The sequence below is a fragment of the Erpetoichthys calabaricus genome, chromosome 2 (assembly GCF_900747795.2).
Source record: "Erpetoichthys calabaricus chromosome 2, fErpCal1.3, whole genome shotgun sequence".
Classification (NCBI taxonomy): Eukaryota; Metazoa; Chordata; class Cladistia; order Polypteriformes; family Polypteridae; genus Erpetoichthys; species Erpetoichthys calabaricus.
The window spans coordinates 243,735,706-243,752,191 of NC_041395.2; the positions used below are offsets into that span (position 1 = coordinate 243,735,706).

A 16,486-nucleotide genomic window follows, 5' to 3' on the forward strand; every position below is an offset into this window, starting at 1 on the left:
CTGATGGTGACTTCAATTGAGCTCCAGTGAACCTTTGTGGAGATAGGCAAAACTTCCAGAAGGACAACCACCACTGCAACATTCTACCGATCTGGGCTTTATGACAGAGTGGCCAAACCGAAACCTCTGTTCAGTGAAAGATACAAGAAGGTTTGCTTGGAGTTTGCAAAAAGGCACATAAAGGACTCTCAGACTGTGAAAAACAAGATGATCTGGTCTGATGAAACCAAGATGAACTTCATGCCTGCAGGAAACCAGACAATGCTCATCACCTACGCAATACCATTCCAACAGTAAAGTATGGTGGTGGTCGCATCATGCTCTGGGGTTGTTTTTCAGCATCAGGAACTGGAGACTAGACAAACTTGGAAATAAGATGAACAAACTAAAAAAAAAAAAAGAAATCCTCCAAGAAAACCTGCTCCAAAGCATTCTGGACCTCAGACTGGGCATGAGATTGACCCTAGGAACAAAACAAGTACAACACAGGTGCGGCTTTGGGACAACTACCTGGAATGTCATTGAGTTGCCCATCCAAAACCTGAACTTGAATTCAACTGAACATCTTTGGAGAGAATTGACGGTCTCTATCCAACCTGACAGAGCCTGAAGACGACCTGCAGAGAAGAATGGCGGAAAATCCCCAAAGGCATGTGTGGAAAGCTTGTCGTGTACACCCAATAAGACTGCAGGCTGTAATCACAGCAAAAGGGGCTTCAAATATGTAATAATAATAATAATAATTCTTTGCATTTAAATAGCGCTTTTCTCATTACTCAAAGTGCTTAGCAATTGCAGGTTAAGGGCCTTGCTCACTGAGTAAAGGGCCTACAGACTCGCGTCAATGTAATATTTCAGTTTGTTATCTTTAATAAATCTGCAAAATTTATCCATACACCTATAAATCTGTACATAAATTTCTAAAATCCTGTTTTCACTTTGTAATTCTGGGGTGCTGAGCATTGGTTGATGTAGAAGGGAAAACGAATGTAAATTATTTTAGCACAAGGGTGCAACATATCAAAATGTGAAAAAGTGAAAGGGTCTGTGAAAAGTGAAGGGGGCATGTCAGAAAAAAAGAGGAACAGTCAGTTTGCTATCTGGGTAGGAAGAAGGTACAAATTAATACTTCTCTTTCATCGGATGAAAATCATTGTTGCACTCTTCAAAAAAGGAGATTACAATAATTAATTTAAATTAAAGGTTAAGGAATTTAGAAAATAGTTTGAGTAATAGGAATCCTGGAAGCATATGTTGGGCTTCATCTATACACACCACTGGTTTTCACACCATCTTGTGTAATTTAGGCTTCCACTGTAAGATAAACTACCAATTTGAACCAAAACTGCACAATACAAGTAAAGATGTAGGTGTATCAGAATTACTGACGACTAAGTCAAATAGGCTGATGCAGAAGTAGTAAATAAGCATAATAATGTCATTTTTGTACTAAAATATTTTAGGTTTATCTCCCTTTTTAATCACTTGTATGATATCAGAAACACTTAATGTTCAATATAATTATAAAAGTTTTTTCTACTAAATAACACATGTAATATATATTTTACATGGCAGCTGAACAAACAAACACCACTTTCAATTCAGTACATTATCACAATTGTTCTTTAAAATTCTACCACCCCTTCGTATTAAATATTCACATTTTTATGTTTAAAACATTCCTGTTAGTTCAAATGCCCAATGGATTCTTGTCATCCACACATGACAAATGAGACAAAACACTTAAATGAGTTGCTCGCCCTTTAGCAATAACACAATGTAAGACAACAAATAATGTGGGAATCTATCAAAACAAAATTGTCTTTTCATTTTCATAGATGTCGAAGATAATCATAAATATTCAAAAATATGGATTGCTTTTTTTAATTATAAACCTACAGCCATAATATAATTCATTTTTATATGATGCAATGTGATTTGCATATCTAATGTATAATTGAATAATTTCATGGCAATCTGAATGCATAAAACAATGATTTTATAAAAGAGAGCTTCAATATGAAACAGATTAAACTTTTGAGAATGAACTTAATTCATAACTGAATTTCACATTGCCATTAGAAAACTGAAAACAGTGTCAGATTTACAGGAATATGAAAGTATTATTTTGATTTGTGGTAGTCTCTTAAATATTAATTTGGATTTAAAAAATGAATGAATAAGTTTAGTGGTTTCTGATCCAGTCACAGTATGTGAAGTCTTTTTATTGCAGAACTTGATCCACTTCATCTCATCTTCCTCAAACGCAGTCTATTTTCCTTATCTCGCTTTTTCAGAATGTTTATAAAATGATTAAAGAAATGTTCTTGGTCCTTCTTTTTTTGAACTTGCTTGAAACGCTGGTCTCTTCCATATTTATCAGCAAATTCTTTAAAAGTTGATCTGTAGAAAGAAAACAAATACAGCTATTAATTATGTTTATTGTTAAAAGGATTTAATGCTTGCAGTGGAAAGAGACACTGCAAATGAGAATTAGCCCAAATACACAAGTTCATGTACCTTAAGCGTATTAACCAGAGGCACATCTTTTACCAGCCTGGAAAGCAATCAATAGCTTTCTATAGTTACTACTCTATTCTCTCTGACTCAAAACCAGTGTTTGCCCATTCCATCTTCATAAACTCCTTGTTAGAATGTCATGTATAAACAGCTCACTTTAGGCTGAGGCTGAAAGGCGTTTTGAGTTGATATCTGGACTCTGAGTTGCCCAACACAAACCACAACTTTTTTCCTCTTAATTCACTTTAGATCCTTGTGAGAGTCATGCTTATTTCAATTATAGTATCACAAAGAATGGGAACATATCCGAGCAGTTTTGTGCACAAGACAGTGTGTCAGTCCGTCGCAAAGAACACTCATCCACTCATCCATATTCTCTTATTCCTAACCACATTAGAGTCCCTAGTGTGGAAGAAAAATGAGACATAAGGTCACGATATACTTGACGCTACACAATGTATACGCTTGTGGATGCTGCTGCTATGCAAGCAGTGTACTGACTATACTTGTGCACGTACTTTGTGTAAATCTGGAAGATTCCTTCATGTGCCAGTTTGAGATGTTTAGGTTTATGTTTAGGTTTCTTTATTTAGTCATGTTTACACAAGAAAACATGAAATTTGCCTTCTCAGTTGCATCAAATAACAGGTAACAGACAGAATGAAATAAAACAACCAAATAGAAACAAGAAAGGTTAAGGTAAGGCAGTTAGATAAAACATATTTACACCAAAAAAAAAAAAAAAAGGTTACAGGATATATATCAAAACCTTAAACATTATCTCTGATAATTCTTATTGAAAAGTCATATGGCACTAGGAAGAAAGGAGTTTCTGGAGCGATTTGTGTGGGTTTTCAAAGCAACTATCCTTCCTGATTTACTGAAGTTTAGTTCTACATGTAATGGATGTCTGTCATCAGTTGAGATGATTTCCAGTTTCTTTAGCATTGCCCTCTGACACACACTAGTCAAATGATCTACATCAGCCCCACTAACGTTAGCTGCATACTTCGTAATCTGCTGGAGCTTTTTTGAGTTTTGGTTTGTCAGACTATTAAAACAGGCAATGAAACTGAAAGTGATCACAGACTGGATCATACTGCGATAGAAGGACAACATGAGGTCCTTGTCTACTTTAAATAGTTTGAGTTTATGGAGGAGAAATAAGCGCTGGTTGCATTTAGAGAATAATTTTTTTGTATTTGTATTCCAGTTAAGATTGTTATCTAGGTAAGTTCCTAAGTATTTATATTCATTCACTATTTCTACCTCCTCTCCCAGAACTACAATAGGTGAACATACAGATTTCTGTCTCTTAAAATCAAATATCATTTCTTTGGTCTTTTTTTACATTCAGAGTGAGAGAGTTTTTATTGCACCAGTTTACCATACAGTCCACTTGATTTAGATAGTGGCTTTCATCTTCCCCAGATATACATCCTATGATCATGGTGTCATCCGCATTCTTAATAATGGAGCAGTGGTCATTGTTCTGTCTCAGGTCACTTGTGTACAGAGTAAACAGTAATGGTGATAAGACACACCCCTGTGGACTTCCTGTGTTTGAATGAATGGCTATTGAAAAAGTGTCCTGAACTTTAACTGTCTGTGAACGATTTAGAAGAAAGTTCTGAATCCATAGTATGATAAATGGGTTTACATTCATACTGTTTAATTTCCCAATCAGTATATGAGGCTGTATAGTATTGAACGCTGAATAAAAATCCAAAAATAGTGCTCTGACATATGAACCAGGCTGATCAAGAAAGGTATAGATTTGATGTAAGATAACAAGCAGAGCATCTTCCACACTTCTGTTTGCACAATAAGCAAATTGATTGTTGTTTGAAAAGACTTTGTCTCTGTCATTAAAATGTTTTTCACCAAATGTTCAAAGCATTTCATTGGAATAGATGTACATGCCACTGGTCTATAGTCATTTAAACAGCTTGGCCTAGAAACCTTAGACACAGGGGTAATGATTGATTGTTTCCACAGATTAGGTACAATACCACAGGTCAGAGACCAGTTAAAAAGCAAATGAAAAACTGGGGAGAGCTGCTTAGAGCAAGACTTTAAGAGCCGATGTTGTTGTGAGGGTGGAAAAAAAAGACAGCAACTGCAACACAGAAGAAGGTATGTGTGTCCTTTAAATGTATCATGTCATTACGATGGGAAATATGCAACGCTTTTATTACCCTATGCGAGAAACGGATGAAGTAAAGCATCTTGAATACTTTGATAATTCAGCATTTAAACCTGATGATTTGGTTCACAGCATCAAACCATTCATCAAGCATCGATGCACGCACAGTAATCCTGCTGTAGCTGCAATGTGATTTGCCATCACACTGTATTATCTTGCAATGACCAAATCCACACTTCTTTTCTCTGCAATTTTCCATTTCGCACAGACGTATCTATTTCAAATTTGCTTTCATTTCACCCCGCACATTTCCAGATCCACTTTCAATGAGTGGGCGATTTGAAGCCAGCTGTTCTGACAGACCTGTTTGTCACTTTGGAGATGAAGTAACCAACAATGCCGACATGACATACCAAAACTGGAACACACACGCCACCCAAATTTTTGCTGGTACTGCAAGTTGTGCACACGTTGTGTTAATTTCTGATGTACTCAGAGGACAAAGAGCGCTGGGAACATGTGGCAGCCATGATGCATCCAAAAACATTCTGAGCATCAAGTATAACCCACCCCTTAAATTTCACAAAGTCATTTAGGGATAATAAAGTTATTGCACATAAAGTGTTTTGTTATGCTTTCCACATTAAAATAAGCATCTTAGAAGTAATATAAAAGGGTTCATAAATGCCAGAAATCTGTTCTAGCATATCAGGAAACCAGATAAAGGACAAGTTAAGACAAAGAACAAGAAGGTCCTGGTTGATAGTTCAAGACGTTGCCTAACTATCATGTAATCAGTAAGACTTGACAGATGTCACGCATACAGGAACTCAAGAACTGTTGAAAAGTATTGTAAGGACTGAGAATATAGTACAAATATAGTAGACTTTTATTTAGATATGCTATTTGGGTATGTAAGCTAATGAAGCAATCAGAGGATGGGAGTGTAAACCAACAAACCAATAAGAGTAAAATGTCAGGTGATGTATATGCATTAATTCAACACTGTTATGTAAATTCAGTTGATTATAAATATAGACATATGTTCCATTTGCCGACATCCTCTGCTCAGGGCTCTGTCCTTTAGTAGACTGCTGTGACAGGAATACTACCTATTCAAGCATTTGCTGAAGAATAAATGAATGACACAATGGACAAGCATCCTTCTGGCTGGTTGCTGATTCTGCCACACTACTTGACCTAACATGCAGGGTAAAAAACAACCCTTAAAACCACAAGAAAAACTTAACAATAATCATCCTGAGAATTAAATGCAGGCTCCTCAAGCTGTTTGACAGAAGCAGCAGTAGCCTCTGAAGCATAATGTCACAATTTCAGGTGGTGAATTCTAATAACACTAAAATGAAGATGAAGGTACTCTCTTTGGATTATTTCATATTTTAAGAGAACATGGTAATATGAAATAGGTTTACATCTCATGATCATTTTGTATCAGAAAAAGAACTCTAGTCAAAGTAAAAAACAGATCTCTGTGAAATGGTCTAAATTAATTATAATACTAATTATAATAATTAATTAATTCGCCCACTTCAAGTTAGTATTTAGTAGATGTACCATTAGCAGACATGACAGTCTTAAATCTGTGTGCTCAGGTCTCTATCAGCTTTGCATGTCTTCACAATTAATTTTTTTTCCATTCTCTTTTGTAAAGCTGCTCAAGATCTGTCAGGTTGCACAGGGCTCATGAGTGAAAAGCACTTTTCAAGTCCAGCCACAAATAAAAATAATTCCTTAATTTTAAATAATGCTTCTCTCATTATATGGGAGGACCTGGAAATTGAACCCATGATCTCCTTTCTGCGAGACAGCAGCGCTACCAGTGTGCCACCTTGCAGACTACATCAAGTTTGCCACTAGGATTTCCCTGTAATTTGGTTCATTTGTTTTACCCTCTACCCTCACAAGTGCTTCCTGATATGCTACAGAGAACCATCCACACAACATTGTGCTACATCACCAAGCTTTCGGGTGGGAATGGCATGTTTTTGATAATGTGCAATGTTTAGCTTTAAGTAAATATGTTGTTTAGTCCAATGGCCAAAAAGCTCAATTTTGATCTTTTTAAGCCAGGGGTCCCCAACCCCTGGTCTGCAGCCCACTAGCTGAATGGAGACTCACTCAGTGAAGGGCTACAGCAAAATGGCTGCCCCCTTCACTGATGACACTTTTCAGAATGCTAGGTGGGCGGGGCTTTGCAGTAGCGTGGAGAGAGGAGAGAGACCGAGGGGTGAGAGTATTACAACGAAGTATTGTTATGGTCCTGACAGTTTCCCCATATGACACAAGTCTATAGAAATCTCGTTACTACGAAGTACATTCAGCAGATACTTTCATTACAACGAAGTGACCTTGAAATGCTTGAATGAATCATCCACAGAACTTCTGTGGTCGCAGCTCAGTTGTGCATATTTACACAACAATCCCGAAACAGAAACATTGAAAAAGAATTTCTTTCTTTGAACTTTCCTCGTACTGTTTTTTTTTTTTTTTGCTGTTTTTGTTTACTGTGGTTTTCAGTGATACCTTTTACTTATTGCTCGTCAACATTTGAAAAACATCCATTGGAATTTAACTCATTGTCACCCTCCTATAGAAATGGCAGACACGAAAAAACGTTAACAGTGTTAATGTTTGTGATGGGCAATCTGTTGGAATGACAAATGCAATGCATATGTCTTTGTTATATGCAAAAAAAGAAGAAAAATCTCAGGTTGCAAAAGTATGCAAACTGCATTTGAAGAGTTTTTATGTGGTTCAGTGATGCTCGTTCAAGAAACATTCCTATTAATGCGGCACTCATTCAAGAAAATGTGAGGTTTCTAAACTCTCTTGGGACCTCCATCAACGGGACAACACGCCGAAAAGTGTCCCAAAGTGCGATCACCACGTCTGTGAAAGATTTTATCTGTTGCCGGGGCAACACCAGGCTTACAGTTCTGCTGAGTTTCTCTGCCAAAGCAAACAGAAAAGATCTCGATGGGTGATGCAAGGAACATTGTAAATGCAGGGAACAGGATTACTTGGCCACTAACCTGGTCACAACCCTGCCTGACTGCTGTGTCTGTTTATAGGAGAGTGGCAGATCCCGCTACAATAAATAACCGTGCTGTTCCTGTTTCAAGTTAAATAAAGCTGGTTTTGCTAACGTACTGATACTCAGTCTGTAAGACAGGGACTTATAGCGCAACCACGATCTTTTAGGATTTACTTCTGTGGTGCTTCACTGCAGCGCTGTGAGCCTGCTGTTGTCCTGCCCCAGCAACAGACAAACAATCTTACACAGACGCGGCAATTGCACTGCGGGACGCACTTCAGCATGACGTTCCCATTGGGGGGGTGTGGGGGGGAATCCCAAAAGAGTTCAGAAACCTCACAAAATGAAGAGGCATACAGGCACTATTGGGCACCTCATCTTTACCCACTCTGTAGACTCATCATCCAGTCAGGCTGGAGGAGTGCTGAAGGAGCCTGAGGAGGAAGATCTAAGGCAGTGGTAGAGCAGCAGCAGGTGGGGCAAAGGCAGAAGATACCCGTTGTTCAAGTTGGCAGATAAAGTGGCTGCATTCAAAGCCAAAATTGATTTATAGGGCCGACGAGTGAACATTGGGATTTTTGGTATGTTTCAAATGTTAGCAGTGGTTGTTTAAGATACCAAGCCAGGGCCTTCTTTCTCCCAGCTGGTGTATGATCACCTATCTCAGCTTTCAATAGAGTTTGAGCATTATTCCCAACCACAAAAGACCCCCGAAATGGGAAGGAATGGATCCTTGACCCATTTGTGAATAAGCCAGGTGAATCAACTTTGTCTGTGCTTGAAGAAGATCAGCTGCTTGAGGTTGCAAATTATGGTGGCCTTAAAAGTATGTTTGAGACAACTTCAAATCTCCATACGTTTTGGATTAAAGTCAAGGTGGAATATCCTGAGGTTGCCACAAAAGCACTGAAAAGTCTGCTTACATTTCCAACATCCTATCTTTGTGAGGCAGTGTTTTCTGCACTGACAGCAACCAAAACGAGATTACAGAGTAGACTGAACATAAGCAACACACTTTGTGTGTCATTGTCTTCCATCGTCCCCAGATGGGATCATCTGGTTGCAGGAAAACAAGCTCAGGGCTCCCACTGATTCTACATTATGGTAAGTTGTATAATTTCTATTATGATATTATAACTTAATAATAATAGAAATGTAATGTAAATTGTGTATAAAACTGCCCTACGAACCTACCCCGAAACCTCCCCCCACCGGTCCCTGGAAAAATTAGCTTCTAGTAAAGTGGTCCATGGTGTCAAAAAGGTTGGGGACCACTGCTTTAGGCCATAGAACTGTCTTCCAGCTGACTTCAGAGCCTCCCATGTATCTTTTGGCAAACAAAATGTTGTGTTATTTATTTATTTATCTTAACAGTGGCTTTTTCATTCCCACTGTCCCATAAAGCTGCATTTGGTGAAGTACCAGGGCAACAGTTTCTCCAATCTCAGCCACTGCATCTTGCAACTATGAGTTATCATAGTCCTGGTGGCCCCTCTCACTAGTCTTCTTACGGTGATTGCTAAGTTTTAGTGTATGGCCTTCTCTAGACAGATTTACAGTTTCCATTTTTTAACGGTTGATTTAAGTGGACTCCAAGGGATATTCAGTGGCTTGGATATTTTTCTTTTGTCCATCTCCTGCCTTGTGATTTTCAGTGTGTTCTTTTGTGCTCATTGAGTAGGTTAGGCCTCCATACTGATTCATCAGGGACTGGATCTTCCAGATACAGAAGCATTTATACTATGATCAATTGAAAGCCCTTAACTAAAGACCAGTGGTCTCCATTGAACTAATTGTGTGACTTCTAAAACCAATTAGTTGCACCAGCCATGATTTACATGTGTCATATTAAAAAAAAAAAGAAAAATTATCCATCCATCCATTATCCAACCCGCTATATCCTAACCACAGGGTCACGGGGGTCTGCTGGAGCCAATCCCAGCCAACACAGGGCACATGGCAGGAAACAAACCCCACGCAGGGTGCCAGCCCACCGCAGGGAGCGCACACACACACACACACACCAGGGACAATTTAGAATCGCCAATGCACCTAACCGGCATGTCTTTGGATTGTGGGAGGAAACCCACACAGACACGGGGAGAACATGCAAACTCCATGCAGGGAAGACCCGGGAAGTGAACCCGGGTCTCCTAACTGCGAGGTAGCAGCTCTACCCACTGCGCCACCATGCCGCCCCTAGAAAAATTATGTTGTATTTTAAATTTATAGTTAACTAGCAAAATACCCGCGCTTCGCAGCGGAGAAGTAGTGTGTTAAAGAGGTTATGAAAAAGAAAAGGAAACATTTTAAAAATAACGTAACATGATTGTCAACGTAATTGTGTTGTCATTGTTATGAGTGTTGCTGTCTTTTATATATATAATATACACACACACACATATAAACATATATATACATATACATATATATACATATCTACATATATATATACATATACACATCCACATATATATACATATATATATATATATATATACACATATCAACATATATATATACACACATATATATATATACACATACACACATATATATATATATACACATACAGATATATATATATATATATATATATATATATATATATCTATATACACACATATATATACACATACAGATATATATATATATATATATATATATATATATATATATATATATATATATATATATATATATATATACATACACACACACACACATATATATATATATATATACTAGCAAAATACCCGCGCTTCGCAGCGGAGAAGTAGTGTGTTAAAGAGGTTATGTAAACATATATATATACATAAACATATATACATATATATACATATCTACATATACACATATCTACATATACATATACAGTAATCCCTCGCTATATCGCGCTTCGCCTTTCGCGGCTTCACTCCATCGCGGATTTTATATGTAAGCATATTTAAATATAGATCGCGGATTTTTTGCTGGTTCGCGGATTTCTGAGGACATTGGGTCTTTTAATTTCTGGTACATGCTTCCTCAGTTGGTTTGCCCAGTTGATTTCATACAAGGGACGCTATTGGCAGATGGCTGAGAAGCTACCCAACTTACTTTTCTCTCTCTCTCTCTTGCGCTGACTTTCTCTGATCCTGACATAGGGGGATTGAGCAGGGGGGCTGTTCGCACACCTAGACTATACTATATACAAAAAAAGTAAAATGCATATGTTCTTTTTCTTTAAGGAGATTTAATATTACTGAAGAAAGAAAAAAAAAACTAAAACAGCCAAATGGGGCTATGCATACAAACTTAAAAGGTTTAAATAAAACAGAAATATACACTTTTATTTTTACTTGCTTAACTTGTGGAGGGTGTATCATGTAGCAAATCCCTAACTTTTTTTGTGAAAGCCCGTTTCAGTCAATATGTCTTAAAAACAGGTGTAAAGATATTGACAATAAGCTACGCAAACCCACCAAGACATGGAATCGTTTAAATCAAGTATCATTACATCTTCCTTTCTTAAAGAGAAGTAAGGCAGTACTTATAAGCTTACATATATATATATATATATATATATATATATATATATATATATATATATAGACATACATACATATACATATATAGATATAGATATATATATATATCTATATATATCTATATCTCTATATACATCTATATATATCTAAATCCCCGCGAAGTACTGCTTTTAAATTTTTATTAAGAAGAAAAGCTTTTTAAATTGAGGGAAAATATCCCAATAGCAATTTGTTAAGGATCTGTTTTTTTGTGAAGCAGCCTTAACACAGCTTTTCCGCTGTTTTATAAACGAACGCCATACAAGGTCTTCCTTTTTCCTTGCTTCGCCAAGGAAGGAGCCTTTTTATTAAATCCAAGGGTTCTTCGCTTTTTTTTTTTGTTTGTTTATTACAATTGTTATAGTTCTGTTTGTATACGACGTTGTCAGTTCAGCACTCAGGTTGTAATATGACCAAGCTGTGCAAGCTTACTGTTAAGAATGCAACGTATAGTTGTACATGAGTAAAGCAATCTTGCCTCAAATCAATGGCAACCTTTTGTAGGTCTATGAACTTAATTTAAAGTTTAGGTTTACACAGTGCTTTCTTTCTGAAGTACCTGCACTCATGAATATGTCTGTATGCGTCAGTCGCTCAAATGCCCGCGCTTCGCACCGGTGAAGTACTGCTTTTAAATTTTTATTAAGAAGAAAAGAAAACCTTTTAAAATTGAGGGAAAATATACCAATAACAGTTTGTTAAGGATCTGTTTTTTTGTGAAGCTGCCTTCACTCGAGTGATCACTTCGAGCTGACTTGCTGGCTAACCATAAGCGTTACCTGGTAGGTAACCACCCATACAATCAGATTGTGAATCAGACTACGAATGGCGTGAATGTAATTACCCCGATGTACATGCTGTCAAATAAACGAACCACACGCCGTTGCGCAATTTTAGGGGCTTCGCCTCTAGCACTGACGTCCGAGGTTCGATTCCCGTAAGGGAGTGAAGTGAGTGGGTGGTTACCTACCAGGTAACGCTTATGGTTGGCCAGCAAGTCAGGTAACATCAGCCACGGTGCCTTCAGTTGTGAGAAGCAGATCATAGAATGGATGAAAATAGTTTACTGTCAAATAATGCAAAGAGTACGCGACACGTCTTTCCCCCTTATTCTTGGCTCATCAGGCGTACACACTCACTGCACTCGCTTACGGTAATCGAACCTCGGACGTCAGCGCTAGAGGGGCTTCGCAGTGGTGAAGTATTGCTTTTAAATTTTAATTAAGAAGAAAAGAAAACCTTTTTAAATTAAGTCTTAAAAAGAGGTGTAAAGATATTGACAATAAGCTACGCAAACCCACCAAGACATGCAATCGTTTAAATCAAGGCACGAGTCGAAAAACACCATCCCATAATATTAGTTAACGATTAACACATTTGTATATGTATTGTAAGCATACAATACAACTGATAATATGTTGCGCTTATTTATCTGGTGTACTGACATTTTTGCGCGTTTAACGGCTGAAATCCAGTTCCAGTTATGACCATTACGCGTAGAATTTCGAAATGAAACCTGCCTAACTTTTGTAAGTAAGCTGTAAGGAATGAGCCTGCCAAATTTCAGCCTTCTACCTACATGGGAAGTTGGAGAATTAGTGATGAGTGAGTCAGTCAAACAGGTTCCAGTTATGACCATTACGCGTAGAATTTTGAAATGAAACCTGCCTAACTTTTGTAAGTAAGCTGTACGGAATGAGCCTGCCAAATTTCAGCCTTCTACCTACACGGGAAGTTGGAGAATTAGTGATGAGTGAGTCAGTCAGTCAGTCAGTCAGTCAGTCAGTGAGTCAGTGAGGGCTTTGCCTTTTATTAGTATAGATTTAGGCCACTGATACTCACTTTGACTTTAAAGAGTCTTTTTCTATTAATCAGTGTCTAAAAGGCCAAATTAAGTCCAATGTGATTCAGTGTTGTGATAGCAGGCTATTATCTAAGAATTTAAATGGAAACATTTAATTTTTTTAACATCTTGTAAAGGACTTTAAGCTACATGCTTTGCATGAAAATGTGAATTAAAAATAAATGATGTTGTTGTCGCTGTAGTTCCTCTATCCTAAATAAGAGTTTTTAATCAAGCAAGGAACTGATTATAAAATGAATACATTTTAAAAAAAGGAAAGCTTTTATCTATTGAAAGGAGAACATCATTGACACAATATATTGAGGATCAAAACATGAATGATATTAATTTATTCATCCTAAATAAAGAAAGTTGAGTTAATTTAAGGGAAATGGTCTACTTGAGCACTGCTGGATTTGAACCATTTGATGTCAAGAATTTGGTACAATGTGATCATTGGGAAGAGTCTATGAGACAGCTAGCCTAGTGGGTTTCAAGAGTAAAAAAATCAATCACTATTTACTACAAAGACTGCAATAATGCTTACAGGTTGTGTTCTATGATTTTACGTTTGTTCTGTAAAGTTTGCATTTTTGCCAATGTTTTCCCAGCCAGAGCCACTCTTGCCCTGGTCAATTACATTTAATAATTTAATAGTATTTGCAAAGAAGATGTAGTCTTATGGTGGTAAAACCATCACAGCATTTTTCAAAATAACAATATGCCTGAATTTGAACAGATCTGAGCTTACATCAATAGTAGTAGAAAGTTCCTCAGCTTCTTACTTGCTATGAAATTCAAAGATAAGATTTTAAAGGTCAAAAGAAGTAAAGAGTTGGACAAAGTGAGTTACTTGAAACGAATCACTAGTCAGTGCGACGGTCCCTTTCCACACAATTCCCTTTATGCTGTTGAAGGCAGGGAATGAGACGTCATGTCACAGACGGACACTGTCTAAGCAGTAGACTTGGCAGAGGAACCATCCCATTATAATAGTAAGCTTAAAAGTGTAAATCAAATTGAAAATAATGCCAATACTATATGAGGTAAGCTGGTAAGTCGACTATAAAAGTTGCACAAACATACTGTCATTTAATGGCACTTTTTTATCTTTTTCCAATATTCATTGCTTTAAAAATACCATTACATATATTACACATCAATATGTTATTACAGAACTGGAAAAGAACTCCTACCAAGTGATCATTTAAAGACATAACAAGAAGGTTAAGAATTCTTAGAATCACTTAGTTAAGCATAAATCTCACAAAAGGCTATTCCAATTTCATAAAAGCTTGAATTATTTCTTTTAAGATGTATTTAATTATTTCTGATTTTAAATGACAAAATATATCATTTTCTCATTGTGCTATGGTAGCTGGGCTATAATTCTTCCAAAAGAGCAAGATGAGATGTCACACTAGCAGAGTACTGTAAATCATCATCAGCTATCATTCATAGTAAGGTTGTTAATGGAATTGGATTTATTGCAAATCCTAGTATTTTTCATAGATAGGTGAAGATTTTATTTGATATAATATTTAAAAAGGGGAACATTCCTGAAACGTGTGACACAGGGAAAGCAGATACCTGATGACATATCTGAGAAGTTGAATCTTGTCTACAATATATGTTTGACAGTCTAAATTGATTAAGATGTGTGTCATGTACAATTTAAGCTGAATTAGACCGTTACTCACACATGCTAAGGAATGCTATTCTTTATTTAAAGCCAATTCCTATGCATTTTCCAAAAATCTAATTGAAATGTTGTATTTCAAATGCTGTATCAAAATGTCTAAAGATGCATTGCTTTGAAAGCACAGATAGTGTACTGAGATCTGTGGTAGTATTACAGTGAGAGAGTAAACTGTTTGCAGCAGATGGAGACATTTTAGGAAAGATAGCTAGGTTTCCTTTGGCTCAGCCTAAAACTTGCACATACTGTAGTAGAAAAAGGGTTTGGTGAAATACCAAATATCAAACGTGTCTGTATAGGTAGCATCTACAGGGCTCTAGTGAAGTCATTCACTATCTATCACCTTCTTCTCTCTTCACCCGAAGCTCCCGCCTCTTCAACTTCATGGATTAGTAGATGAACAATGGCATGCCGATTGTCAGTGTTCACTCGTGAGCCTGCTTTTGAAGAGTAAGGAGCTCAGATGAAGAGACTTATTTACTGATGACACTTGAAAGTCACATAGCCCTGGCATGCCTAGGCTGCCCTTGACATGACACATCTAGGATTCTTTCAATGCACTTTTTGAACTGGAGTAATCAGTTAGTATCCAAAACTTTATGTTCTCTTTTGATTCTTCTCTTTGCAAAAGTATGCATTTGTATTATCATTTCGCAGTTCTCTGAAGACCCCCATATCAAGTATTTTCTCTTTTAACAAGGTCACTATTATCACATGCACAGAGTATAGTGAAATTCTTTCTTGCGTTAAATCTTGTTCTTCTTCCTTCGGCTGCTCCCATTCAGGGGTTGCCACACTGGATCATCCATCTTCATCTATCCCTGTCTTTTACATCATCTTTCTTGCATTAAATGATAATTTTAAAAGCTTTAATTTTGGAAGTGGAGTCTCATGTTTTATTTAATTCTTTTTTCCTAAGCTGCAATTATATTACCCTGTTGTTCATTTAATCTGGTGTGCGACACATTTTAGTCAAAAGCATTTTTTTTAGTTACATATTACTTGATTACTTAATAAATTTCCCCCTGGGATTAATAAAGTATCTATCTATCTATCTATCTATCTATCTATCTATCTATCTATCTATCTATCTATCTATCTATCTATCTATCTATCTATCTATCTATCTATCTATCTATCTATCTATCTATCTATCTAAACAATTTGCAAATTAATGTCTTAACTACACGTTATATATATTTTCAGTGAGATGCAGTACTAGTCTGAAAAATGTAGTTTATATAACCTTGAGTGTTAGTACACGAGTCTTTCTGAAGTTGTATATTATTTCTTGTTTTTTGCAAATGCATTTCTGATGTTTAACAAATGAATAGGTCAACATAGCACGTATGCTACAAATTACTGTATGATTACATTATAACTTGAACAATATACTAATATTATTTTCTTACTTTTCCAGTAAATAATGTATATTCTAAATTTAAAATAATACCACACAAAATAAAGGTATAGCAATTCATCATTCTTAGTCTATCAATATCCCTAAATTTCCATGTCATAATGTACAGTCAAAAACAAACAAATACAAACCCAAAGACGACATCTGTGACAAATGGAGGCAAGTCTATAAGATATCTAGAGTGATAAATAAATAACTGTTGGGTGACATCTGTCATGAAAATGATGTGCACAA

At 36.6% G+C, this 16,486-nt stretch overlaps 1 protein-coding gene across 2 annotated transcripts in view; it reads right to left on the minus strand.

Moving 5' to 3' along the window:
• Positions 1-833: 833 nt before the first annotated feature.
• tcerg1l (transcription elongation regulator 1 like) overlaps positions 834-16,486 on the minus strand; it is a 669,172-nt gene continuing 653,519 nt past the window's right edge. For both annotated transcript variants that reach the window (XM_051922987.1, XM_051922986.1), the window contains exon 14: positions 834-2,403. In XM_051922987.1, coding sequence (XP_051778947.1) covers positions 2,247-2,403 — 157 coding nt within the window. In that variant the 3' untranslated portion in view covers positions 834-2,246. The remainder of the gene's footprint in view (positions 2,404-16,486) is intronic.